This window comes from Hypanus sabinus, chromosome 18, assembly GCF_030144855.1.
Source record: "Hypanus sabinus isolate sHypSab1 chromosome 18, sHypSab1.hap1, whole genome shotgun sequence".
NCBI classification, from domain to species: domain Eukaryota; kingdom Metazoa; phylum Chordata; class Chondrichthyes; order Myliobatiformes; family Dasyatidae; genus Hypanus; species Hypanus sabinus.
The window spans coordinates 52,435,077-52,461,692 of record NC_082723.1 but is presented as its reverse complement, the minus strand read 5'-3'; the positions used below and the strand labels follow the sequence as shown (position 1 = coordinate 52,461,692).

General features: G+C 42.9%; 1 protein-coding gene across 1 annotated transcript in view; it reads left to right on the top strand.

Moving 5' to 3' along the window:
- The window catches only part of nsmfb (NMDA receptor synaptonuclear signaling and neuronal migration factor b), a 64,907-nt gene extending 42,142 nt beyond the window's left edge, over nt 1-22,765 (top strand). The window contains exons 9-16 of the mRNA XM_059994310.1: nt 1,607-1,731; nt 3,974-4,057; nt 7,836-7,869; nt 10,659-10,729; nt 11,616-11,695; nt 14,461-14,563; nt 20,306-20,381; nt 22,526-22,765. Coding sequence (XP_059850293.1) covers nt 1,607-1,731; nt 3,974-4,057; nt 7,836-7,869; nt 10,659-10,729; nt 11,616-11,695; nt 14,461-14,563; nt 20,306-20,381; nt 22,526-22,623 — 671 coding nt within the window. The 3' untranslated portion in view covers nt 22,624-22,765. The remainder of the gene's footprint in view (nt 1-1,606; nt 1,732-3,973; nt 4,058-7,835; nt 7,870-10,658; nt 10,730-11,615; nt 11,696-14,460; nt 14,564-20,305; nt 20,382-22,525) is intronic.
- Nucleotides 22,766-26,616: the final 3,851 nt, after the last annotated feature.

Genomic DNA, 26,616 nt, shown 5'->3' with positions numbered 1-26,616 from the left:
CCGGGTCAACAGAAGCACAGTCCAAATGCCACAGCAATTACAGCAGAGCGCAAAGGAAACACTTGGGAATAGATTCCGGGAAACTGGGAGGAGATCTGCACCATTTGGTAGTGTGGTAATTAGTTGATGGGACCGTGCAAATGGAATTTATTGTATTTAGAGTCATAGAGCACTACAGTATAGAAACAGGCCATTTGACCCATCTAGTCCATGCTGAAATATTATTTTGCCTAGTTGCATCAATCTCCACCCAGATCATAGCCATTCATAACCCTCCCATCCATGTACTTATCCAGACTTCCTTTAAAGGTTAAAATCAACCCTGCGTCCACCACTTCCACTGGCATCTGATGCATCTTCTGCTAGTGACACTTGATGGGAAAGCGTTGAGGGAGGGAGATTTACTGTGGCAACTGATCAGCTCCAAATTGACCTAGAAATGTGTGAAAAGGCAGTTTCTAGCACATATGGAACTGCCCTGGAATTTTGTGAATAGAGGACTATAAAAGGAAGCCGTATAATATTATGAAGCAATGGAATTGTAGGTGCACAGGAGTCCCCTGATAGTACACCTCACATTATACCAAGTTGGGGGTCAGCATTCAGACAGTATAAAGCAAATTTATCTTGCACCTTGCTTGGTCTCTGAGAGGATTAGATGGTACCAGAGCATCTACGTTTTTGTAGATGTCTGTCATCTGACGAGCAGCAGAGAAAATAGTGATGTGTTATTGATTGATACAGAAAGCAGATGTTGGGGTGGCACCGTGGTGTAGTGGTTAGCACAAATGCTTTTCGGTGCAGGTGACCCAGGTTCAATTCCCGCCACTGCCTGTGAGGTGTTTGCATGTCCTCCTCATGGCCGTGTGTGTGTTTCCTCAGGGTGCTCTGGTTTCTTCCCGCAGTCCAAAGACGTACTGGTTGGTAGGTTAATTGGTCATTGTAAATTGTCCCGTAATTAGGCTCAGATTAATCAGGGGATTGCTGGGTGGCATGGCTTGAAGGGTGTATGTGTGTGTGTGTGTGTGTGTGTGTTTGTGTGGGGGGGGGGGGGGGGGGTTGCAAATTCTGTGCTGTATCTCAATAATTAAAAATAAGTGATTGCAGCCACAAAGGCAGTTATGGTGAAATAGGACCAAATCGTACAAATTGGGACAATTTCATCCAACTCTGCTTTATTCAGGCTCCTCTAAATGTTGGGCTCCCATACAACCTCGTTCGTTCCCGTTCATTAGCTTGACACCTAATTATGATTTACGCTCTGGAGTTAATGGAATTACAAGAGGAGATACCATGTTGTGTGAGTGGCATCTGCTTTCTGAAGTCAGCCCCTGAAGTGATCCGATAATCCTGCTTCCTGAACAGCTTCAGTGCCTCAGCTCACTCCTTTCCACGGGGGTCCCTGCAGCGGCATCTCCTCGTGAGAGGTTCACATTGTCACGCGTAATGAAGACACATAACGCCCAAGTAACAGATGGGGCGTCTTTTGAGCTCAGCCCCGACAGTGTGTTTTTATGAAATACTTATTCAAAAGACTGCACTGTTGGAACACTGCCTAGGTCTCCATGGTAATCACTGCCTGATCTCCCTTTTTGCGTCACACCAGGTCACGAGCTGCAGAGCCTGTGCGCTGCTTTGGATGATGACTTCGATGATCTCAGCTGGGAGGCAGAGAAGGAGTTGGAGCTGCTGTCGTGCGACGGTGAAGACTTTGTTCCGCCCAAGATTATGGTAAGGTTTTCAATGAGGGAATGTTCAGTGGCCATTTGAAGTTTTTGACTAGCCCAAGCCAGTTAATTCACATAATTATGTCAGCTCAAAAGCTGTCCTGCAATAATGGCCTGGATTCAACTCTCACACCTTTTCTTCTGAGTGATACCGCAGTTAATATCTCATACCTAGTCCTGGCATCTAACAGCTGTGAGCTAAAGATCGAATTGACTGTCAAAGTAGGAGGAAGGGTTGAATGCCCTCAGTCTGCTCCCATTTCTTCTTTTTTCACTGTACACCACTCTCTATACGCTTCCAATCCAACACATAACTTCTTGTTAAACTTCTCTACCTTCCTGGTTCTGTAACCTTCCTGAAACTTGCACCCCTCTGGCTTCTGCATCTCTGTTATTGCTCACCAGGCCTTGCGCTGCTCAAGTCCTAAGCTCTGGAATTCCCTTCCTAAATCTTACTGCTTCTTTCCCTTAAAGCACGCATTACATTTTTGACTTAAGATTTTGGTCTGTTGCCTTGCTGGTTTTGGGTGTTTGGTTACAGTTTTTTTGGAGCTTTGCCAAAGCTAAAGGTGTTATATAAACACATGTCATCGTTGAACCCGGGCAGTAAAACTGTTGCCAAGGCAACAGATCGGGCCTAGTGGCCCTACGACCAATCCTCACATGGGTGGATGTGATGCTGAGAGCAGAGACTGAAAGCAAAATACCGCAGATGCTGGAAATTTAAAATAAAACTACAGGCATTGGAAATAATCAGATTATCTGTGCAGAAAATGTTGATGATCTTTCATCAGAAATGGGAAAAATTAAAGGTAGAACAAGTTTAAGGTTACAGAGGATAAGGCAGAGAGCACAAAAGCAGAGGGAGTAGAAGGCCTCAGAGATCGAATGACAGAATTGTTGAAGGAGACAATAAAGGTGACCAAGAAATAGAGGCAAGAATATAAAGGGACTTCATTCTCTCTTAAGTACGGTTTCTCCTCTCCTATTGTGGACAGAGCAGTCAAATCACAACACATCTATTTCCTCACTCTTTCACCCACTGGACAGAGATTGCTCATCCTCACCTTCCACCTCACAGGCCTCTGCAATTTCTGCCAGCTGCAACTAGATTCCACCTCATGAACTCCTCTCTCAGCATTTCAAAGGGATTACACTCTTTGTGAGTCCATGGACCACTATTCTGTCCTCTCTTACCGTTCCTCATCCTACAGGACTTTCCCATGCAACCAGGGGAGGGGCAATACCTCTTCCCTTTCCACCCAGCAGGGATCCAAACAGTCTCTTCCAACTGAAGCAGAAATTCACTGTACAATTCCAATCCACTGAACTGCAAACAGTGTTTACAATGCGACCTTACACTGAAGAGAACAAATGCAGATTGGATGATTGCTTTGGGAAGTACCTCTGTTCATCTTGCAGGCGTAACCCTAAAACCTATGAGCGATCCCAGCAACAAACATAAAATGCTGGAGGAACTCAGCAGGCCGGGCAGCATCAATGGAAAGAAGTACAGGCGACGTTTTGGGTCAAGACCCTTCGGCAGGACTCTGAAGGGTTTCGGCCCAAAACGTCGACTGTACTTTTTTTCCATAGACGCTGCCTGCCTGGCCTGCTGAGTTCCTCCCGCATTTTGTGTGCGTTGCTTGGATTTCCAGCATCTGCAGATTTTCTCTTGTTTATGAATGTTCCCAGCTTTGATGTAAGATACTTACTGCACTGATGCAGCTTGATCTGCTGAGTATTTCCAGCATCTTCTGATTTTTGCTGGCAGTAGTTAAGCTGGAATTGGAAACTCTTTCTGCTCATCTACTTAGCCTGCCTATCATTGGTTCAGTATGCTGCCAATCATCTTCAATTAGCCTATTGCTGATGAGCAACAAAAAGATTACAATCCAGCCAGTTATTTTGGGGAACGACATTTTTTAAAGTCAAGTTTATCATCACATACACAAGTACATGAATGCACAGCTGGAATGAGGAAGCAGCAGCAGCATCACAAGCACAGAGCATCATATAAGCAGCATTCACAAGATATATATATAAACAAATCATACATAATTTTTACAAGAATGGAAATATAATTAGAACAACAAAGAACAAAGTGTTCAGAGAGTGTTGCATTTCCTCCACAGATGTTGCCTGACCCATTGAGTTCCAGCAGTGTTTTGTTTGTTGCTTTCAGATTCCAGCATTTGCAGTGTTGTCTGCCTCCACCTCAAATAATTATCTTCTTTTGTTTGCAGCTTATTTCATCCAAGGTTCCCAAGGCAGAGTACATTCCGACCATAATCCGCAGGGATGACCCCTCCGTCATCCCCATCCTTTATGTGAGTAAAGATTTTCGGACATTTGCTTTCCAGTCTGGCTGTTTTAGTCAAGGGGAATATTTCACGCCTGAATGGATTAGGATTAAAAACCCACAGTCTCCAGGAATTCTGGATGAATCTCAAGGACACCGTGTAAGCAGTTCCTGTGGGAAAAAAAAATCACATAGCCATTTAAAATTTACATATATCAACTTTTTTGTTTATTAGGTAGAAGAGAAGGTCGTCTGAAAATGCTGTCCAACCTCTTCAATTTTTCCTACTCCACATTGTTCCCTGCAATCCTTGTGGTTATGTAGAATGAGTATTTCTCCAAGCAATACACACAAAATGCTGGAGGAACTCAGCAGGCCAAGCAGTATCACAGAAAAGAGTACAGGCCGGAACTTCAACTCTACTCTTTTCCTAGATGCTGTCCGGCCTGCTAAGTTCCTCCAGCACTTTTTGTGTGTTGCTCAGATTTCCGGCATCTGCAGATTTTCTCTTGTTCATGATTGAGTATTTCACTAATTTTCTTTTGAAAGGTAGTAGTGTTGAGAAAATCAGTGCACATGATCCAGGAAGTATAGAGCCCCATTGTGTACTCACTTCCCCTGAAGCCGTGTTATTACCCACTCCTAACCTCTTGTCCCTAATTCCCTAACTCCCTGACTAAAATCACAATTTTCCCTGCCACCCAAAAAGAGGGCAGTCCCTGGCAAACAATCACAACGCCATCCATCCCCACCAGATCTGAGATCATGTTGCCTGACACCAGTGTCCTGTACCTTGGAATCCATAGCCAAGAACCTCCCCACGTAATGCACTCTGTACAATGTGCATTAACATCCAGGCCTGTGCAGATGACCTGGGGCAACAGCACTGAGCTGAACCCAGGAATAAATGTAAATCAGAGAGTTGACTTGCAGAAACCAGGCCGGGACAGTACAAAGTACTTTGCTGGAGCTCTGGTAGAATATTCGGGGCTGTATTCAAACTTTTGTTCTCTATTCAATCATGGACGTATGATCTTCACTTTTATTACCTTCCCGCCTAAACAGAGTGGCTTGCCAGGCTATTTCAGAGAGAAGTTAAGAATCTCTACCTTGGGTCTAGAATTACATAGTGGAGGCGACATGGTTCCTTCCCTGGGAGACATAAGTTTTTGGATTCCCACTATTAATATTAGCTCTTCAATTCCAGAATTGATTTAATTAATTGAGTTTAAATTCGTTGCCATTTGTGGATCATCACCATCCTAAGTGGCAAAAAGACTTCTTGACAATAGTCAAACTCTTGACCTCACAATCTACCTCAATGTAACTTCGCACCTTACCGTCTATGTTTTCTCTGAACTCTGTTGTTGATTTACCTTGTACTACTTCAGTGCAGTGTTGTAGTGAATTGATCTGTATGGATGCTATGCAAGACAAGTTTTCCACTGTGACTCTACATATGCAAATAATAATAATAAAACATATTAATACATATCAACAAATTTCTCAAAAATCCTGAAAAGGGCCCAAATTCTTGACAGAAGGTAAAACATATATTTTATCTAAAGGAGAAATCACAAATGACCCATCAAACTATCATCCCATTACTTGTTTACAAACTATATATAAATTTGCAACATCATGCATCTCGCAACTAATCACCACTCACTTAGATAGCCACAATATACTTACAGAAGAGCAGAAAGAATGTAAAGAACAACTGACAATTGGTTCTGTAATTCTAACTCAAGCCCAGTAGAAAAGCAGAAATCTTTCATTCTGTTATATCGACTACCAAAGAGCATTTGATTCTGTCCAACACTCATGGTTAATGGAAGTTCTTAATGTATATAAACTACACCCAATAATTGTGAAATTCCTTCAACATCTGATGAAGCATTGGTGTACTGTAATCACCCTATCTATTAACAACCAAAAAAAAACAACCACTGTTGTCAAAATAAACTGACGCGTTATTCAGGATGACTCTCTAAACCCTCTATGGTTTTGTCTGGCTTTAAATCTGCTCTCTAATTTACTGAATCAGGCGAAAATAGAGAACAAATCAGAAATGACCGAACAAATTATATATTGACACACCTTCTGTACATGGATGATTTGAAATTATGTTCCTACATCTGTAAAGCTAAAACAGTTAATTCAAATAATAGAACTATTTTCAAAAGATATTAACATGAACTTTAGACTCGATAAGTGCAGAACATTAACCATAAAGAAAGGTGCAATAGAGGTCATAGAATGTAAAACAAAGCAGCAGGATACAATACAACAGATGGATGAATACAAAACTTAGATAAATATCTGGGATATCAAAAAGCAAAGAAAGTAGATCATAGTGCAATAAAGGGAAAATTTTTGACAGAATTGACTTTAAGGCTTAAGAAAATCTGCCAGAGCTCAACAGTAAAAATATAACAAAGGCAATAAATGCTTTTGCTATACCCATATTAATGTATTCTTTTGGCATAATATCTTGGTTTGAAACCAATCTGGAAAGTTTACAAAGGAAAATAAGACCCGAAATGACAAATGCAAACACTATGTACTCTCAAGCACGTCTAGATTCACAGCACCTAGGACTGAAGAAGAAAGAGGAATAACGGACATTAAAAATTTACGCAACAGTCAGATAAAACTTCAAAGGATATATTTTGATCAACAAAAACAGGATTTAGCACTCCGTGTGAGCATATGCAATTTTGTTAAGAACTACACACCACTAAACATAAATGGAAGCACACCTTGAAAAGTGAAGAAATTATCACTACAGGAGAAAAAGTTAACCAGTGGAAGGGCATGACCCTCCTCGATCTGAGCAGGGAGTGCTGAACGCCTGGCTCAGAGTTGGAGACTTCATCTCAGAAACAGAGGGGCTCCTTGTGGCAATACGGGACCAGGTGGTTAACACAAAAAAAATTAAAAATACGTAATAAGAAACCAACAAATTCAAGATGATAAATGCGGAAAATTCCAAGAGAAATCAGAAATCATCCAACACATTACAGGATCCTGCAGCAATTTAACTCAATCTGATTACTTACCTAGGCACAGTCAAATGGCAAACATCATTCACCAAAATCTTACTTTAAAATAGAAACTGATAGAAGACCTTCTACCTTACTATAAATACAAGTCTGATCCAGTTTTAGAGTCAGAATCCTTCCAAGTTATACTACAACAGATCCATTATCACAGATAGGATAATCCATAATGACTGTCCAGATATAATATTACAGGATAAACAAGCAAGAATAGCTTACTTAATAGATATGGCCATTTCAAATTCACACAACATCAGAAATCAGTAAGTGAAAACCACCAGAAATATGCTGAATTAAAAGAAGAAATTGAAAGACAATGGAACATGAACAGGGTATGCATTGTCCCAATAGTATTAACTACAACTGGTATCGTCCCAAAGTCACTACACAGTAGTATTAAACAATTAAGACTTATGCAGCAATATTTATGTAAATCTCCAGAAAGCCACAATACCACTAGAATAGTCCGAAAGTTCCCAGCAATTGAGAAACGAGTGTGCTTGGCTATGCTCCTAACTCAGGTTTTACCAGCTTGAGCTAAGTAAAGATAAAATATATAACAACAATTATCATAAAAGCAATATGAAGGATATTAATTTCCAGTCAGTAGGGACTGAAGATTTGATATTTCACCATGGCCACTTACACCTGCTGAAGGATAAAACATATCCAAGGCAGGTAAAGGTGTGGCGAGAAGGTACTAAATGTTTAAAGGGTTAACAGTGCTTTTCATTTCTCCAACAGGACCATGAACACGCTACATTTGATGATATCTTAGGTGAGTGAACTCTAGGCTTAAGTGGTTGTTGAAGCCACTGTTGGCCAGAGCATTTAAAGATTCACTTTGCCTAGATCCTGCAATGATCTAGAAAGATATGGTACATTTTGTGGTGAAATAGTTATTATACATGGCTGAAGGCTCCATCTCCAGCGGATGTAAAAAGACTCCGAGGAACAGTGTGGAGGAGGAGTAGCAGGTGCAAATAGAGAGGTGTCCATTTAGAACAGAGATGAAGAGTTATTTCTTTAGCCGGAGACTGGTGAATCTGGGGAACTTGTTGCCTCAGAAAACTGTGGAGACCAAATCATTGGGTGTACTTAAGGCAGCGAGACTGATAGGTCTTGATTAGCCAGGATGTGAAAGAAGGCAGGAGAATGGGGTTGAGTGGAAAAATAGTTCGGCCATTATGAAATGGCAGAGCAGACTCAATGGGCTGTATGGCCTAAATCTGGTCCGACCCCTTAAGGTCTTCTGGAGGGATCTCACTGGTGTTCTGCCCAATGTTCATCCCTCAACCAAAAGCACTAAAACAAATTGTGGAATCAGTGTCAAGTGCCATGTGCATTTAAAATGCCTCTGTTCTGAATGATCACAAATGCAGCACCTCAATGCACTCAGTTGGCTGCAAGTTGATTGGGGATGATCTGAGGATGCAGTGAAAATGCAAAACATTTTTTTAAACCGAAGTTCACCCTGCTCAGATTCCATTCATTTCAGAGTTTTTTCTCTGTAAAAAAATTATGTTGCAATGTTGCAGCTGTTCCAATCCCCACCAGATCTCCTAGAGAGGTGACTTCTAGCCCCTCCATCGGTCACAAACACTGAGCACTGTGAGGCAGTGGGCAGGAAGGGGGTGAATAACCTGCTTCTGATTGGTCAAGAGGTGTGTCAGTTTGTTGGATAGATAGATCGGGTTTACTGCTTTATGGTAGCGTCACCAGTTGGCAAACTGACCTCAGCTGCACAGGTGCTCTTTGCCAGTTCTGTGACACCTTTTCACAACTTCCCCTGGACCACAACCCCACCAATAAACATTAGATCATTGTCTCCCAGACAGTCTCTGATCTCAGTTTCTTTAGAGCTCGTCACTCTCATCCCTCAGTCCTTCAGTCGGTCTCCTGCCTCATTGTCCATCAACCAAGCTTGTGTTTGTATCCTCCTCGAGATCCACAAATGGGGCTGCCCTGATAGACCCATCATCCTCGCACCATCCCGCAAATCTTATTTCTGAACTCCATGCCCCTTTGTCTAGTTTCTTCCCACTTACTTCCATAGCACCTTTGATGTCATATACCACTTTGATGGTTTACTGTTTCCTGGTTCCAGACAGGTCATTTCCACCAATCCAGTCTCTCTACATTTCCATCTTACACCAGGATGGCCAGAGAGCACAAATGGTCACCTTGCAATAGAATCTTCCTTTACTTGGCTGAACCCCTCTTTCTCATGTTGAACAATTGACCCTTCAACTCTACTCTCTTTCTTCAACTCAGAGGTCATGTGTCCAGGCCACCTCTGACTCTTGTGCATGTACATGGGACACACGCTCAGTGGCTACTTTATTAAGTGCAGGAGTAGAACCCGGTGTGATCTTCTCCTACTGTAGTCCATCCACTTCAAAGCTTGATAGGTGGTGTTCAGAGATGCTCTTCTGTGTCACTGTTGTAACATGTTGTTATTTGAATTACTGTTGCCTTCCTGTCAGCTTGAACCAGTTTGGCCATTCTCCTCCGATCTCTCTCATTAACAAAGTGCTTTTGACCACAGAATTGTTGCTGACTGGATTTTTTGTTGTTTTTCACACACTCTCGTAAACTCGAGATAACTGTTGTGCAGGAACATCCCAGGAGATCAGCAGTTCCTGAGATACTCAAATCACTCCATCTGGCACCAGCAATCATTCAAATGTCAAAGTGACTTAGATCACATTTCTTCCCCATTTTGATGTTGGTCTGTGACACAGCTGAACCTCTTGACCAGGTCTGCATGCTTTTATGCATTGAGTTGCTCTCACATGATTGGCTGGTTAGATTAACACACAGGTGTTACAGAGCTACCTAATAAAGTGGCCACTGAGTGTATATGTGGCTCAGATTTCCTCAAGCCTTCTCCGAGTACTTTGATGACTGTATCAGTGCTGCTTCCTTGTACAGAACTAGGAAAGGTCAGTGTCTTTGCTCCCAGTTTGCATCCCATGCTCCATTTCACGCAGTCCTTCTCTTCCTTTACTCAACACTCTATCTCCATATCAGTTAATAGGCTGGGTGCCAGTATCCTTCATGTATACAGACACCCACACATTCTTCTGTTCTGGCAGCCTCCATTCTATTCCCTGTTCCTCGAGCTGCCTTGTATTTGTTCTGATGACACCATCTTCCACACCCACTCCTCCAGAAAAGCCTCAGCCACTTACAGCCTGCTTCTACCTCCTCCCCAAGATCCACAGGCAAATTCCCTCTTTATGCATAGTAGCTTGGAGCCTTACTCACAGTGCTATGAGTGTGAGGGTAGCACAGTAGCTTAGCAGTTAGTGTAACGCTTCGCAGTGCCAGCAATTGGGGTTCATCCCACCACAAGGAGTTTGTCTATTCGAAAGGTGTGTGGGTGGGTAGCTTTTTGGCACGCTATGTTGGCACTGGAAGCATGGTGACATTTGCAGGCTGCCCCCCAACGCATCCTCAGACTGTGTCGGTTGCTGGCGTAAGCAACACGTTTCATTGGCTGTTTCAATGTAGGCGTGACAAATAAAGCTGATCTAATCTGAAGCCATGTTTGTTTCCTCACAGAGGAGATTGAGAGGAAGCTGACCACCTATCGCAGGGGCTGCAAGATCTGGAAGCTGCTGATCTTCTGTCAGGTGATGCTGTGCGATTGACCGCTCTTCTTATCAATTTGATGTCCTATGATTATGAGTCAGTCTTGGAGTGTCATCAGTCAGGCCCTTTTATGAGAGGAGTGGGAGCTCAGATCCATTGTAGAGGTTTGCGCTCTCGGACTGGACTGTGCCTCTGCCGTATATTGAGCTGGAGACCCACTGTGAACACCATTTCTGCCCTTTGCTGTTTCACTGACTGCTCCCTCACTTTGTTAAAGACCTGCAGGATATGCTGCAAGCATCGCATCTCTCATACACCCACATACTCCTCCCTCTCCCTCTGCCATCTCTGTTGGTGGGGTTGGGGTATTAAATTGATTCTATTACAATATAGTCCAAACCTTAGATCTTGTTCTGTTTGCCTTTCCCTCCTCCACCTATTCCCACTTCGCTTCTCAATATAGCGTTTGATTCTTTCACAAGTTGCAAGTTTCCTGGAATATTGATCAAGGGAGCAGAGTTCCAATTCAAGCAGTTAAATAAATCTGAAATTTTAAAAACAAAATCTAGTCTCAATAATGGTGACCATGAAAGTCGAGTAAAATCCATCTCGCTCGATATTGTTCTCCAGGGAAGGAAATCTGCCATCAATATCTAATTTGACTTCTACGTGACTTCACGGCCACGAGCGTTTGTGGACAGTTAAGACAGGACTGGACTTTCTCATGATGTCAACATCCTGAGATTGAAGACATTAACAAAATTTCCAAAAAATGGGCATTCCTGTATGCCTGGGTCAACATATCTTGTGAAATTGTCTTCAATAATTGATCATTTCTTCACAAGGCATGTTATAGTAAAGTGATGCAAATATGCTGTTGCCACAGCAACACTTTATGTAATGATGGGTTCTGTGCTTTTTTGATAGGGGGGTCCTGGCCATTTGTACCTTCTGAAGAACAAGGTTGCCACTTTTGCAAAGGTGGAGAAGGAGGAGGATCTGATTCTGTAAGTCATTTGCATGTCATATGCAAATTGTAGTCTTGAGGATTTTTGGAATCCTGAAATAAAAATGGTGTTGGAAGTACATAGCAGGTCAGTCAACAGCTCTGCAGAGAGAGACAGAGCTAATGTTTCAAGTGGAAGACCCTTTTGTGGACTTGGATAGAGAAAACAATTTAATTTTAAACTACAGGGAGAATAAGTTCACCTATAGATTATCCCAATGCCAGTCCTAGCCACAACCTACTAGGGGTCTTATCCGTCCCTCAGTAGTTCTGGCACGTGGTTCAATGAGAATCTGCTGGAGGGACTGCGTTAAGGAGAATAACATCTAAAATTCCATGCAGATGGCATCAGCTGTAGCCTCTTCAACCTTCTCGGTTACCTGATCAAAATCTATATTGGGCTAGTCAAAATCCGGCAGGTCACTGCTGGATTTCTGTTTTCCAAGTGTCTGCTATCGTTTTCTGGAATCAGTTTTCCTCAAAACACCCCACAACCGGGGATTACCTGACAATTCCTTAGACCTCTTTTTGAACAAAGATGTTTCCTAGAGCCTTGCTGGTTTCTCCTTTTTAAGAATATATCTGATTTCCTTTTTGAAAGTTATATTTAATCTGCCTTTTTCTTTTAGCGACTGCACTACAGTCACCGCATTTAAAAATGAAAATCCCCTTCCAATGTCAGAGGCAACATGAAACACCACGGGGATTTGTGGTCTTGCAGACGCCGGAGAAAGTAATTAGTAAAAACAACTCTATTCTTCATCGTTAATGAGGTCAGAATCCCACAATAGCTATCCTGTCACCAAGCACACGCGCAGGGACGGATGTCCTACCTCTGGTTCTGGTAACTGAAGCCTTTCTTTCCTGGAAGGGCTTTCAGAAATGTTAGCCTGGGTAACAGCTGCTTCACCCAGACTGTGACACTTGAACATTCTCCTACCGCCCAAATCAAATTATTTGTGACAGTATTATGCTGTTGTATGTTTCAAATGCACTTTATACTGTTGTATATATAACTAAGGGGCATATACACTTTATATTAGCTTATGCGTCTACAGAATATTTTTATTTATCTGTTAATATTATGGTGTTAATGTTCACGTGATATATGTTCTGGGTTTTTCACCTTGGTCCCAGTGGACCATTGTTTCGTTTGGCTGTATACGTGTGTACGGCTGAATGATAATAAACTTGAACTTGAAAGCAGACACATTGAAACTGCAATAACCCATCATAATCCAGACTTTTGGCTGTTAGATATTACTTATGTATCGCACACACATTTATTTGATTTCTATATTGTTACTCAGTGGTATAATACGTTTTTCCAATGGAAACAATGAGTTTAAATGGGATGGGAAACTGAATGGCACCAGTATGTTTGAATAGTGTGTGGGAAGCTGAATGCAGTGAGTTTCAGCTTGTAAATTCAAGGTTCAGATTTATTTATCGTGTACATTGAAGCACACAGAGAAATACATTGTTTGCGTTAGCAACCGAAACACCGAAGGATGTTTTGGGGCTATCCCGCAAATGTCATTGCACGCTCTGGCGTCAGCATGGCACTTCCACAATGCTCGGCAGAGCTACAAAACAAAACAAGTGACAACCAGCAAACCAAGCCCCGTTCCTCTCTCCCACCCACATACACAGTCCACCAACCCCAAGAGAGGCTGCCCTCAGCCTCCAGCAGAGTCAAGGACTCAAAGACATTGGGCCTTTGACTTCCCCAGCAGACTTGCAGAGGTTCACAGACTCAGGGCTCCGGACATCCGGTCTTGACCACCCGACTTCCGATCCAGCTTCGGTATTGACCCATAGCTCGCCGAAGATGATGGATGAACACCAGGCCTTGAACGGCGGACTCACCTCTGCTGGGACCTGAACATCGGGCTTCGGACTACAGTCGCGCCAATTTGCATACTTAGAGGGTCACCAACTCTCCTCCTTCCAGCCTGCGTGGAATTCTGGTTCCAGAACCCGTCAACAACACGCTGACCTGTTGGGGGGATGCGGATGGGGTTGCCACCAACCCTCATCCACGCTGGGCTGCCAGCCCGACACCCCGACTGCAGATGTCCCACGTTCATATTGCTGGCCTCTGAATGCTGAATGGAGGCTTAAGCTCTGGCCTGACCTCTAATTCCCCCACATCCCTGTCTCTAAACCCTAACCAGATCCCTAATTCCTCTGCAAAATCATCCCTACAAACCTAAAGAACAACTAGTTCGGAGCCATGACCTCAACAGAGACTGCAGGTTTATCTTATCTTGACCAGCAAGTTCTGGCTCTAAATTCGAGCTCCGGTGTCACATCTGGTCCCACAATCCCAATTCCTGTTCTAGAAACACACACGTTCAGCACCCTGGATCCCTCACACTCTGGCTCAAACTCCCAGTGATAAGCAGCTGGCCCGTAGCACGGGCCAGGTCCATGGATAATGTTGCCTACTAGTGACAGAAGCAGATGCAAACCCATCGGATTTACCGATCGATCAGATAACAGATTATCAGAGCTTTACAGCATTTGGGCATGTTGGTTTCCAGTTGCGTCCCTGAATTCTGCCTGCGAATTGGTGGCTCGAAGATGTGGATTGAGGTGAGGGGTTGCACTGCAGACGCCTGTCCCTCTGCGTTTTTCTCTCTGGGCCAAATGGGAATCGAGAAGCTGGTGCTCTCGCCACGTGTGGTTCTTAGAGGGTGGGTCTGTGTTGGCTGATCGGCAGCAGAAACATCTGACAAGAGTTTTGTGTCTTGTCCGGCGCAGGTTTTGGAGGCGACTCAGCAGGATGATGAGCAAGATTAACCCCGAGCCAAATGTGATCCATATAATGGGCTGCTACGTCCTCGGAAACCCCAATGGAGAAAAGGTAGGCCTCACCGAGCGGTGGACAATCCTTTGGGTGGAGTCTATGCCATCCAGGTGTCCTGGCAATCCCAGTGTCTTTGGGCAACAGTTCCCAGATACAAGGTGGCTCCAACTGCCAGCCCTTGCACTTTCTAATGAACTTTCAACAGAAGGAACACATGCGGGCACAGGAGGAACTCAGCAGGCAGGAAGCATCTGTGGAGGGTAAATGAGCAGTCAGCATTTCTGGTTGGGACCCTTCCTCTAGACAGATCAAGACCTAAAACATCGAACATACATTTTCCTCCATAGATGCTACCTGACCTTCTGAGTTCCTCCAGCACCTTTATGTAATGCTCCAGACTTCCAGCATCTGCAGTCTCTTATGTATCCTACAGAAGAAACTGTACAAATGACATTTAGCATTGTGTAGAGCATCAAAAATATCATTCAGAACAGAGCCATCAATTCTTCCTTTTTCACATTGATTAATCTGGGGCAAAAGCATGGGACTTCCTTGCTGTTTTGATCCCTCGTAGACAGTGAGTGAACACTCCATTGCAAGTCTCGCAGGGCAAGATGCTCTCTTCGCAATCCTGCATTCAATCCTTACTGGATCAGATTCGCAGGTTGCCCCACGGGGGGAAGTATGATCACTATACCATGTGGACAGATGTGAAAACGGGATGAGTGGATTCCTGGAGAGATGTCAAGAGGAGAGATGAGGAATAAACTATGCACCGTGATATATTGTGATTTGCCTGCTGATGGTGTTTTAAACTGAGATCTGAAATACCAGAGAGAAGCTGATAATCACCACAAGCAAGCACTCTTCTGGAGACACTCTCAGCAGAATGCCAAGATACCTGTGATCATCACTGATATGCTAAGTGACAACTTCAGTCTGGTCTGCCAGCTTGACCTCAAGTCAAAATGGTGTAGGTCAATTAACCTCGTTGTCCGACATTGCATAAAAGAATGTCTCATGGTCACTTTGTCTTACGTTGCATATGAGGACATCTCATGGTCACTTGATGGTGCAAGCCACAGCCAGCTGTGCTCCACGGACAGTGCTGTTTATTTGCAAAGGTGTCCTTTTAACTTCAAAGTAATCACTGCTTGCAACTTACATTAAGAACTGGAGTCTGGTTCTTGTTTGAATTAATGTTTGCTATATTTACATAATTCCATAATTCCTCAATAGTCCCTAAAAGTGGAATGAAATTCATTGATAACTTTTCGATTAGGAACTGGATGAATAGTTGAAAACAAAATTAAATTGGTAATTGGCTTATTATTGTCACGTGTTTGGGGTGTCATGGTAGTGTTGGTGTTAGTGAAATACTATTACAAGTAGGGGCATTGGTGCTTAACATTCAATTCCAAAGCTGTTTGTAAGGAGTTTGTATGCCTTTCCAGTGGAACATGTGGGTTTCCTCAACTCACGAGACATAAAGAGTAAACTGTACACCGTTGTGATCTGTCCGATGGTGGTGGTGTGACTGTGACCTGAATTACAGGAGAGACCTTGAAGCTGGTTATATGGAAGTCTTCATTCATCATGACGAGCAGGCAGTCCTCTAGAGACTCTCTCAGTAGGGTCCCAACGATACCCGTGACCTTAACTGTAGGTTAGTAGGTTACGTGGTCATTGTAAATTGGATAGGGTTAAATAGCTGAGATGCCGGGCAGTGTGGTTTGCTGGGCTGAAAGAGCCTGTTTGTCACTGTATCTCCAAATAAAATAAAATTAAAATATACCGAGCTGCAGTGAAAAACGCTTTGCCCACCTACCATACAGATCATGTCATCACATCAATATATCAGGGAAAAGGAGTTACAGAGCACAGAGTGTAGTGTTTCAGTTACAGAGAAAGTGCAGTGCAGGCAGACTGTGAGGTGCTAGGCCAACACGATGATGGTTATGAGGTCACGAGTTCATCGTGGCATACAAGAGGTTCTTTCAATAGTTTACAACACTATAGAAATGAATTTGAGGCTTTGGAGAGGGTGTTGAAGGGGTTTAGCCTGGATGCTGCCTGGTTTAGAGGGCATATGCTATCATGAGAGGCTGGACAAACATGGGTTGTTTACCCTGGAGGGGTGGTGGCTGAAGGGAGATCTGACAGAGATTTGTAAGATTAAGAAAGGCATCAATAGAGTACACAGGGAGCATCTTTTTCCCAGGGTGGAAATGTTTAATACCAGAGGGCATGCATTGGAGATGAGAGGGGGTAGGTTCAAGGGCCGGAGGGCATGCATTGGAGATGAGAGGGAGTAGGTTCAAAGAGCCAGAGGGCATGCATTGGAGATGAGAGGGGGTAGGTTCAAAGGGCCAGAGGGCATGCATTGGAGATGTGAGGGTGTAGGTTCAAGGACCAGAGGGCATGCATTGGAGATGAGAGGGGGTATGTTCAAGGGCCAGAGGGCATGCATTGGAGATGAGAGCGGGTAGGTTCAAGGGCCGGAGGGCATGCATTGGAGATGAGGGAGGTAGGTTCAAGGGCTGGAGGGCATGCATTGGAGATGAGAGGGGGTAGGTTCAAGGGCCAGAGGGCATGCATTAGAGATGAGAGGGGGTAGGTTCAAGGGCCAGAGGGCATGCATTAGAGATGAGAGGGGGTAGGTTCAAGGGCCAGAGGGTATGCATTGATGAGAGGGGGTAGTTCAAAGGGGATGTGAAGGGTAAGTTTTTTTACTCAGAGAGTGGTGGATGAGTGGAATGCGCTGCCTGGTATGGTGGTCGAGTCAAATACTCTTAAGAGATGTTTAGATGGGCACAAACATGCATGTGGGGAAGGTGGAAGGATATGGACATTATGTGGGAAAGAGGGGTTAGTTTTTGTTTTTTTTTAGATTTACTTTTCAGCTGGTTCAGCACAACATCGTGGGCCGAAGGGCTGTTCCTGTGAGGTACTTTTCTACTTTCCAGTTATCTTCGAGCCCAGCAGTGAGGGCTTTCGGGCTTTTGTATCGTCTGCCCGACAGGAGTGGAGAAGAGAGGATAACTCTGGTGGGAGGGGAATTCGAATTATGCTGGCTGCTTTACCGAGGAGCGAGAAGAACAGTGAGAGACTGTGGAAGGGAGTCTGGTTTCCGTGATATGCTGAGCTGTGTGACAAGGCGATGGGGAAAAAGTAGAGATGTTCGATCAACCTGATAGCTCTTCAGAGAATTGGCACGGGTCCTGATAGTGTTATATGGAAACTGTCAGCATTGATATTGGCCACCAAGTAGTTATCTTAATGCGTTTCCCAGTCTACCAATCTGCTCAGTATCTGCAGTTCAGTTGCAGTGTGAAGTCTTATTCATGATTGAACAGAAGTAGGCAGTAGCATCAACCTGACAAAATGGCATCGTTTGTGCCTGTTACAAAAATGAATTATGACTCCTTTTGTAAAGCCAGGTTATGTATTAGTCTTAAATTTCTCTGCAGGAAAGGTGATTAGAACAGCCGATACTGCCTAGATCACTCTAAAGGCAAATGATTTAATTCCCTTCAAACGTTAAGATTATACAACCATGGATAGTGAGCCAAATAAAAACACAATTTTTATTTTTGAATTTGATTTTTTAATTTGCTAATTCTATTTATCAATCAATAGCGAAGGACCTAATCATTGACTTAGTTTCTGATTAGATTCTTATCCTTCTGATTGTCCCACTTTATCATTGCAAGCCTTCACTCTCCCTCCATCTCGCTGTACCTGCTAACCCTTGCCAGGTTTCCTTCACTAGCACAGAGACATTCAAATTCAGCCTGAGGGATGAGCTAGAACAGTGTGAGGTGTGAATATAGGGAACCTTGGAGCAGTCACTGCTGGTATTCTGGCCGTCTCCATTATTGCAGGATGGGGAGGGGGTAGAGGTTGAGAGGGATAAGCAGTCTCGTGGTGAATAGGATGAGGAGGAGGAGATCAGAGCAGCTGTTGGTGGGGGTAGGGGTGTGAAGTCAGGGAGGTAGGTATGTTCCAACAGGTGTGGGCTGGCAGGACAACAGTAAAACAAGTTTGGGAGGTGGTGCTGCAGCGTTGGGTGAGCACAATTAAGAGTTTAAATATGGGTCAAGGATCTAGGACATTCGGGGAAGCTTGTTTTAGTGCAGTGGAGGCAGAGATTTTATTTAGCATGTGGCCATCTAAGGTTAGAAGTTAAGTTTCAGATCACTGTTCCAGGGTGCCTAAAGACAGGATCCTTCTGAGCAACACAGTCCAAACACTCCTGCTCCTGAAGCAGGGGACTATCTGGAATGACATCACCCTGCTTCTATCTTTATCGTGATCTGTGGCATTCTCATCATATCCCTCTCCCTCTCTCATTCACTTCTTATTCTCTATCCCATTCTCTCTCTCACTCTTATTTTCTCTCATTCTCACTTATTCTCTCTCTCATTCTCTCTCTCTCTCTTCCCCACTCACTCTTTCTGTATCACTCTGCCACCCTTTCCCTCTGCACACATGTTCCTGAGGATAAAACAGTCTTTCTCCTCCTACCTCCCTGGTGTGCTTAATATCTGTGTTCATCTTTTTTCCAATTCTTTACTGTTTCACCTCTTTTCCCATTCCCATGCCTCACTCTATCTCTCTAAGCCTAGGTGTAACCCTAACCCTGCAACACAATGGAGATGGTGTGGAAGCTATTCACCCTGTGAAATATTTATTACCCCTTGGTTAGATAAGACCTCTGTTTACCCATCTTTGTTCTCTAACCCTTCTTACTGCTGGCAGACAATAACCTATGTTTAGAATTGGGATTTTAATTTTACTGAGCTACCCTTTATTGCACAATAGTAATGCCAGCATCCTTACCTTCCTCTTTATGATGAAGTACTCCTGACATAGTCTTAACAGCATAGCTCTAATTTTAAGGTTAGCGGTCTTGTCTTTGACTACCTCATCAGAAGAAGTTATTTCCATTTACCATCCGAACAACACATTGAAAACTCATCAACTGGAGCCGAAAGATTCCGCTCGTTAAGTCAATTTGAAGATATTACCAGTGTGCCATGGATTAATTCCTCATTTGTACTCACCCCAGGCAGCTTCTTGTCATGTTTATCAAATCATTATTTTAATTAAATTAAGAACAAGAAAATGGAAAGACTCAAACTCAATTGATGATCTAAACTATTTCCTATAAAAATCTATTTTTGCAAGTGTGCTCCTATATACACAGTGGCCACTTTATTACATACTCCTGTACCTGTTCATAGTCTTCTGCTGCAGTGGCCACTTCATTTCAAGTTTCAATGATTCAGAGATGCTCTTCCACATAACACTGTTGTAACACTTGCTTATTTGAGTTACTGTCACCTTCAGCTTGAGCCAAAGTGGCTGTTCTCCTCTGAACTCTCATTAACAAGACTTTTCTGCCCATAGATCTGCAGCTGACTAGATTTTTTTTTTGCTTTGTGCACTATTCTCTGTAAACTCCAGAGACTGTTTATGAAAATCCCAGGAGATCAGCAGTTTCTGAGATACTCAAACTCCCCATTCTGGCATCAATGATCATTCTATGGTCAAAGTCCATTTGATGACATTTTTCCCCAATTCTGGTGTTTGGTCTGAACAACAGCTTAACCTCTTGACCATGCCTGCATGCTCTTATCCATTGCGTTACTGCCACATGATTGGCTGATGAGATATATGCATTAACGAGCGGATGCACAGGGGTACCTAATATATTGACCACTGAGTGTACGTTGACAGCACTTCATTCACGTTGGAATTCCCTTATAATTAATTATTCATTGCTTCTGCTTTCAGCTTTTTCTGAGTCTGAAGAATCTAATGAATCCTCACCGAATATCCTTCGAGTCTCCTTTGGAACTGTCAGCCCAAGGTATGTCCAGATTTGAAAATCTAAAAACCCACAGATGATGATAAATCTGAAATAAAGGCAGAAAATGCTGGAAACTCTCATCAGTTTTGGGTGGTGGCCACGTCAAGAGAAACAGTTACTTTTTCTGATCAAAGACCCTCCTTGTATGTAGTGCCCCTCCTGCCAGATCAAACCAGTAGGCATCAGTTTGACGTTTGTCAGATCAAATATTGGGAAAATTGAGGCCTTTTAATTTGAGCTCAATAACCTTATTAGTCTCAGAGATGTCCTCGTTAAAGGGCTTCCCTTTTGAAGGTTAACAATAGCTGGCTCAATCCAAGTCCCAAAGGAAGCATAGCTGGAAAAATTCCCTTATATTTTAAATTATTTTTATAAACTGACCCAACTGAAAATGCAGGAATAAGATGCAAAATCCCAACTGCAAGTCTGCAGACGGCACGAAAGAAGCTGGGTCAAAGTTCAAGGATCCAAGGGAAAAAATGAGAGGGACACTGTCCAAGAAGTCCTAATTTTTGGACAAGCATAAGTTTTATGTAGGTTGGAATGTCTGGAACTATGGAAGAGGAACAAGAAAAAAAGTCGTAGAGTCATTTAGAATCTCTACTGCAGTGCTTCCTCACCTGGGGTCCACGGACCTCTCAGTTAATGCTAGGGGTCCATGGCATAATAAAATTTGGTAACCTTTTGGAGTAAAGGAACTCTAAAGGAGCTCTAGAGCAAAGGAACAGGAGAAACCTTGTTCACCTCTTATCACTGTTCTGCCTTTGTTTCTACTTGGACTAATCTGCACATTAACACAATCTCCCTACCTTTGCTCCACCTCCCTTGAGACACTTGCCTAATCCCAGTGTGTTGGCCTTTGAATGCTTGCAGTGACCTACCCTCAACCTCTTCCAGGGGTAGGAGTTCCCGGTTTCCATGATACTCCAGGTGGACACCTGCTCTTTGATTTCCCTCCCGGCCCTAACGAGCTGCTGCTGCTCTTGGGGAATGCCGGTCAGTGTGGTGAAAGCTTGGGCGGCCAAGGAAGCTACGCTTTTCTCAGTAGCTCAGACAGCAAATCCATCTCGTGTGTCTCCTGCAACACCGTGAGCACGCAGTCTGATTATCCGTAGTGTGTACCAGAATGCTCTCGACACCTCAGGTACAAGCAGGGAGTAAGTGTTGTTCAGAGTTCCTGAAGGTTCCTACGAGAGGGCCCTGTGAAGTCGGATTGGAACGGGATGTGCCATTCTGGACGGCCATGCCAGTGTTGCCGTGGGAAGCCAGTGCATCCAGACTGAGCACTTGGGATATTGCAGTGGATCCATCCCCCAAATGTAGCAGGATTTGCAAGCATGAAGGAAACAAAAATGTGCAAAATATCTGAACCAGTTTGAAAAGGCTGGTGTGAAGTCAGCTGAGTTCCTGCAATCTCCGCTTTACAAAAATGCTGGAAGAGGTTCCTCCCCTCTCTCTGGTGGGATTTCAGCTGCCTCTTTTCCCTTGAGCGCAGACTGTGGTTTCTCTTTTCCCTTCTTGTCTTTCCAGGGTATTGACCAAAAATAACTTGCCTCCACAGCCTTCTCCACAAAGGGCTAGCTGTGTCTTTTAGAGCAACCTTTTAGAAGGAGATTTTGCAGAATGGTTGCGCCCTGATGGGAAACTGACAAGATGCAGACTCCTCATGTAATCGGTGCAGGAATTGGTGAGGATGACAGAGTGGTGCAGCTAATAGAGCTGCTGCCCCATAGCTCCAATAAACCAGGTTCCTTCTTGACCTCCAGTGCTGTTAATGTGGAATTTGCACATTCCCCCACATGGGTTCTTCTCGAGTACTCCACTTTCCTCCCAACTCCCAAAGAGAAAAAGGTTGGTAGGCTACAAATGTAGTTGGCTGCTATACCATGCCGCTATTATTGGCATGGGATAGAGTCAGGGTGTAGCTGACAGGAAAGTGAGAGAATCTTTCATAGAGATGATTATTGGGGAAAGGGGATTACTGTGTGAGCTGGCATAGTCTAGACAGACTGAATAACTTCCTTCTGTGTTAAAAGGAAAAATAGAAATGGGCAGTAATAACTTCATTATATTTTACTTTAATGATTTGAAGACAGTTATCTTTGATAAATCCATTAACTGACAGTTGTCACATTGAATTACAGGGAAGCGGATGATAGAGACGTACTTTGATTTTCGTCTGTACAGACTCTGGAAATCCAGGCAGCACTCGAAACTGCTGGACTATGATGACATCTTGTGAGAAAAGGAAAGATGGTATTGGAAAGATCAATTGTAACTGCTCCTATTGTGAAGGACATCTCCTCAGTGCAGATGATGGAGTGTCTGTGAAGGGACGGAGAAGAACCAGGACACAGTTCTGTTGTATCTTATTCGGAGGAAGAAAGGGTTCATGGAAGTCCTGGTAAAGAATGGATCAGAGCAGTTAGGAGCTTTGCCTCCTTCTGCAGATAAAGCAGGAGCCCGAATTTTACTTTCTGCAGGGTGAGTCTGACCCAGGTCAAGACAGGAGAGCTCGGGTTATTTTTTTTTTCATCCCACCCTCCTTGCACAAAGGATGGGCTGCAGGGATCAGCTGTTGGGATCCTGGATAAACGAGAAGGTACCAAACAAGATTCCTTGAAGGTTCCTTGGGCTTGACTTGATACATGCATGGTTCTGGAGCTCCCCCTCATTGCTCCTGGACCTGAGACCTTCAATGGAGGCCAGTATTGTGGGGAGAAAAAGCAGTTGAAAGTTTTATTACTGAATATAGGTATAACGGATTTTTAATTGATTAGTGCTAATTATGAGTTAGTTAATAAGAGTTTCTCGGTAGTTAGGATATTTTCATCTATTTGAGAGTGTGATGCAGTGGGTTCCCATTAACATTAGTTTACCACTCAATCAGTGGCAAGGACGAGCCAGGTGAAGGGTTCACCATGTTGAAAAGTGACTCTTCAAACAGAAATACTGAGAGGTACCTTCCTGTGATGAAGTAAATTTGTTGCCTTTACTTTGTTTATTACAGTCCTAGCATCATTGTGTCTATCACATGTGATAGAGTTGTAGAAAAATAGTTTTGTGGGTTTTATTGTGTTTTAAACAAAAAGGATGTGGAAACCGTGAAGAATCAGCAATTAAGTTGTTGGTAAAATGGCAACAACTAGATAGGAGATTTAACAATGACAGGAGTTTATTGTGAGGGCAATTCTTACAGGGTAAGCTTTATCAGATCCGTTATGAACACCAACAGCATTGCCTTTATCTAATTAGAGACACTGTGATGATCTTTGTTACGAATTCTGGATTCGTCCCTCTCCAAGGAAGCCCTAATGCACTAGCAAAGGTCTGAATATGAAACATTGACTTTTATTGATTGACGTTCTGGTATTGATTGGATTTAATGATTATTTATGCTCAATTCCATTGCACCGTCATAGCAAGTAACTTTCTTAAAATGGTTGTGTGGCAGAACCTTGGAGATGTTTTATTGTTGTGACTTAGGCTAGGCTATGTAGGTTAGGAGATGTCCTTTAGTTAGGATGTTACTGTAATCAAAAGGTTTTATAAAAGAATATTCTTGAATGTGTTGCAATGTAGTCTAGCCATATGGGGGGAGGGGAGAAACACTCAAACTTGATTTTCAGTCAGCTACTTTTAAGGTAGTTCCTTCAACTCTTGAATTCTTTATTAATGTAAAATATACAAAAAAATAGGCTCGTCTCAGTAGCCAGATTGTTACCTCTGTGTTAAAAGTTGGGAGTGTGTGGGGGGGTGGGGTGAGAAGAGGGGACACTGAAGACCTTAACCTTCCAAAACCCAAAGAATTGCAGATTACCAAGCACCAAATATATTCTCCAATCACAATTTCCTCATTATAAAACCTTAAGCTATAGAATACAGTATTATCATGCAGGTATATTGTGATTGTACCAAATAATTTTAATTTCACCATTTAAAGCAAGCAGCTGTTCATTAAAAAAAAACATTCATCTTAAGTATTTTACATACATACTTATAATTCAACAATTAATGTTAGTCAAATTTAGCACTGCCGGTCATTAGAGGTGAGCACGTTCTATGACTACAGATGGAACACAATTAACAAATGGACCATCAGTTAATTAGGAATAAGAAAGACCATTCATCCCATTTTGGTCATTCTCGCAATGCTCAACCCTGTCCTGCAACAGTACTCGGTTGGTTATTTAAATAAGTTCCAGGTTTTTCATGTGGGAGATCCATTTCAAAGTTGATGATTCCTGTGTGCTTTCTGATAATCATTTCGGGTTGGAATTCCTTCAGTGACTGATCCTTGAAATTTCAGAGTAGTGTCTCCAGACATCCTGGAGAAAGGACATTATTACTGATTTAATTGCTTTGCGAAGAATTGCCACAAATCTGTACCAGTCCCTGAGAAACGTTACGACAACTTGAATTAGGACAGTCACTCAGCAATTCATCATTTTGAATTTGCCTTTATTAAACCTTTGTTTTTCTGAAACAATTTCACAATTTAATTTAAACAAGGTCTGAAAATGCACACTGTTAACTGTCCCTCTGTTACACCCTACAGTACTCCTTTGTTCAGCAACAGTCAAATTATGAGCTGTCCTTTGGGAGGCTGCCTTTAAAGTGAGTCATTTTTCTGCAACCACTGGCGTGTTTCACATGTTCTTGATGATAACCATCATCAATTCACTGTTAAGGTCAAACTCAGAAATGGGGTATTGGTTCAACCTCTGAATTACTTCATTCCCAGATATTTATCTCGCCCCACACTATTTTACATTTAAAATTAGAACTTCAGGACCACGGAGAATTTTCAGTTGTGCTTATGTTTAACTATATGTTGCATTATGTTTGCACGACTGAACACTTATATTGATTTTTTTATGAGGTTGAAGTTCATGTCAAGCCACTCATTCATTGTTGATTGCACTGGGGATGAAATGACAGCTGTGACTGGATTTCCACACATAGCTCCATGCACATGAACACTGGAAGTTGCTGACAGTTACAGAGTAAACCATGAGCCAAGCAACCCATACAAAATGCTGGAGGAACTCAGCAGGCCAGTCAGCAACTATGGATGTTTCGGGCTGAGACCCTTCGGCAGGAAACTACTGCAAACTCCAGACCAAAGTTTGGTTGGGCTAGCAGAAATTTTTCATTCATTATTGAACTATTTCAGATAAACTGGAAATCTGATTTAATTTTTATATACTATATATTAAGATACAACGTGGAATATGCCCTTCTGGCCCATTGAGCAATCCCCCAAATTAATCCTAGCCTAATCATAGGACAGTTTACATTGACCTACCAACTAATATGTCTTTGGACCCTAGGAGGAAACCCGCACAGTCTCAGGAAGAACGTACAACCTCCTCACAGACTGTTGCAAGAATTGAATCTGGGTTCCCTGCACTGTAAAGTGTTGTGGTAAACACTACACTACCGTGCTCCCCCCAATTTTTGTAGAAGTACTGGTCTAGAACTTGTCAATGAGCGTTGCCTAAAACATCCAGAGTCTCTCAAAGCCGTTTACAGGGCACAAGCATTGGAAATATGGATTAGAATCTTCCTGTGATTGATCAGTAGAAGAGTAGTTAAGCATTGATTGACAGTTTATAGAATTAACTCAATTAACTTGATAACCTGAAGTCAGCAGAGTGTAGAAGAAGTTACTTTTAGTTTTGATACACCCATCACACTTAATTCATTTACAGAAAAGTTCAGCCTAGTATAGGCTTCAGTAGATAAAAATCTCGAGTGACTTGGGTTGGATCCTCACTGACCATTAGCATAGTGGGGTGTTGGAGTTTTTCTCATCCCTTGCTTTCCTAATGCATTATGGTTCACTATGCTTAAAATACCTCCTGGAAAAACCCAATGAACCCACTTTGGTGCAGGTTGGTGCTATGTGGCAATAAAGTAAGACTGTGCTAATTGGCACTGTTGGGCACTGGATATCACTGGGTGATAGGATGTTACTCCTATTCCTACCAAAAAAATCATTTATTTCTCTTTGTTTCATGTTAGTAAAATAACATTTCCAGTGAACCCAGTGAGTTTTAGGAGGGTAGGAAATATACAGATACACAGGACCTTGACTTAAGCTACAACCCAGTTTAGACTCTTGCGAATCCTCCAAATACCTCTAGCCACACACTACACTTATACTCTGGACCCTGCCTCTCATTCCTGATTAATGAGCAAAGCAAGTGTTGGACCATCAGCATTTCTAAAC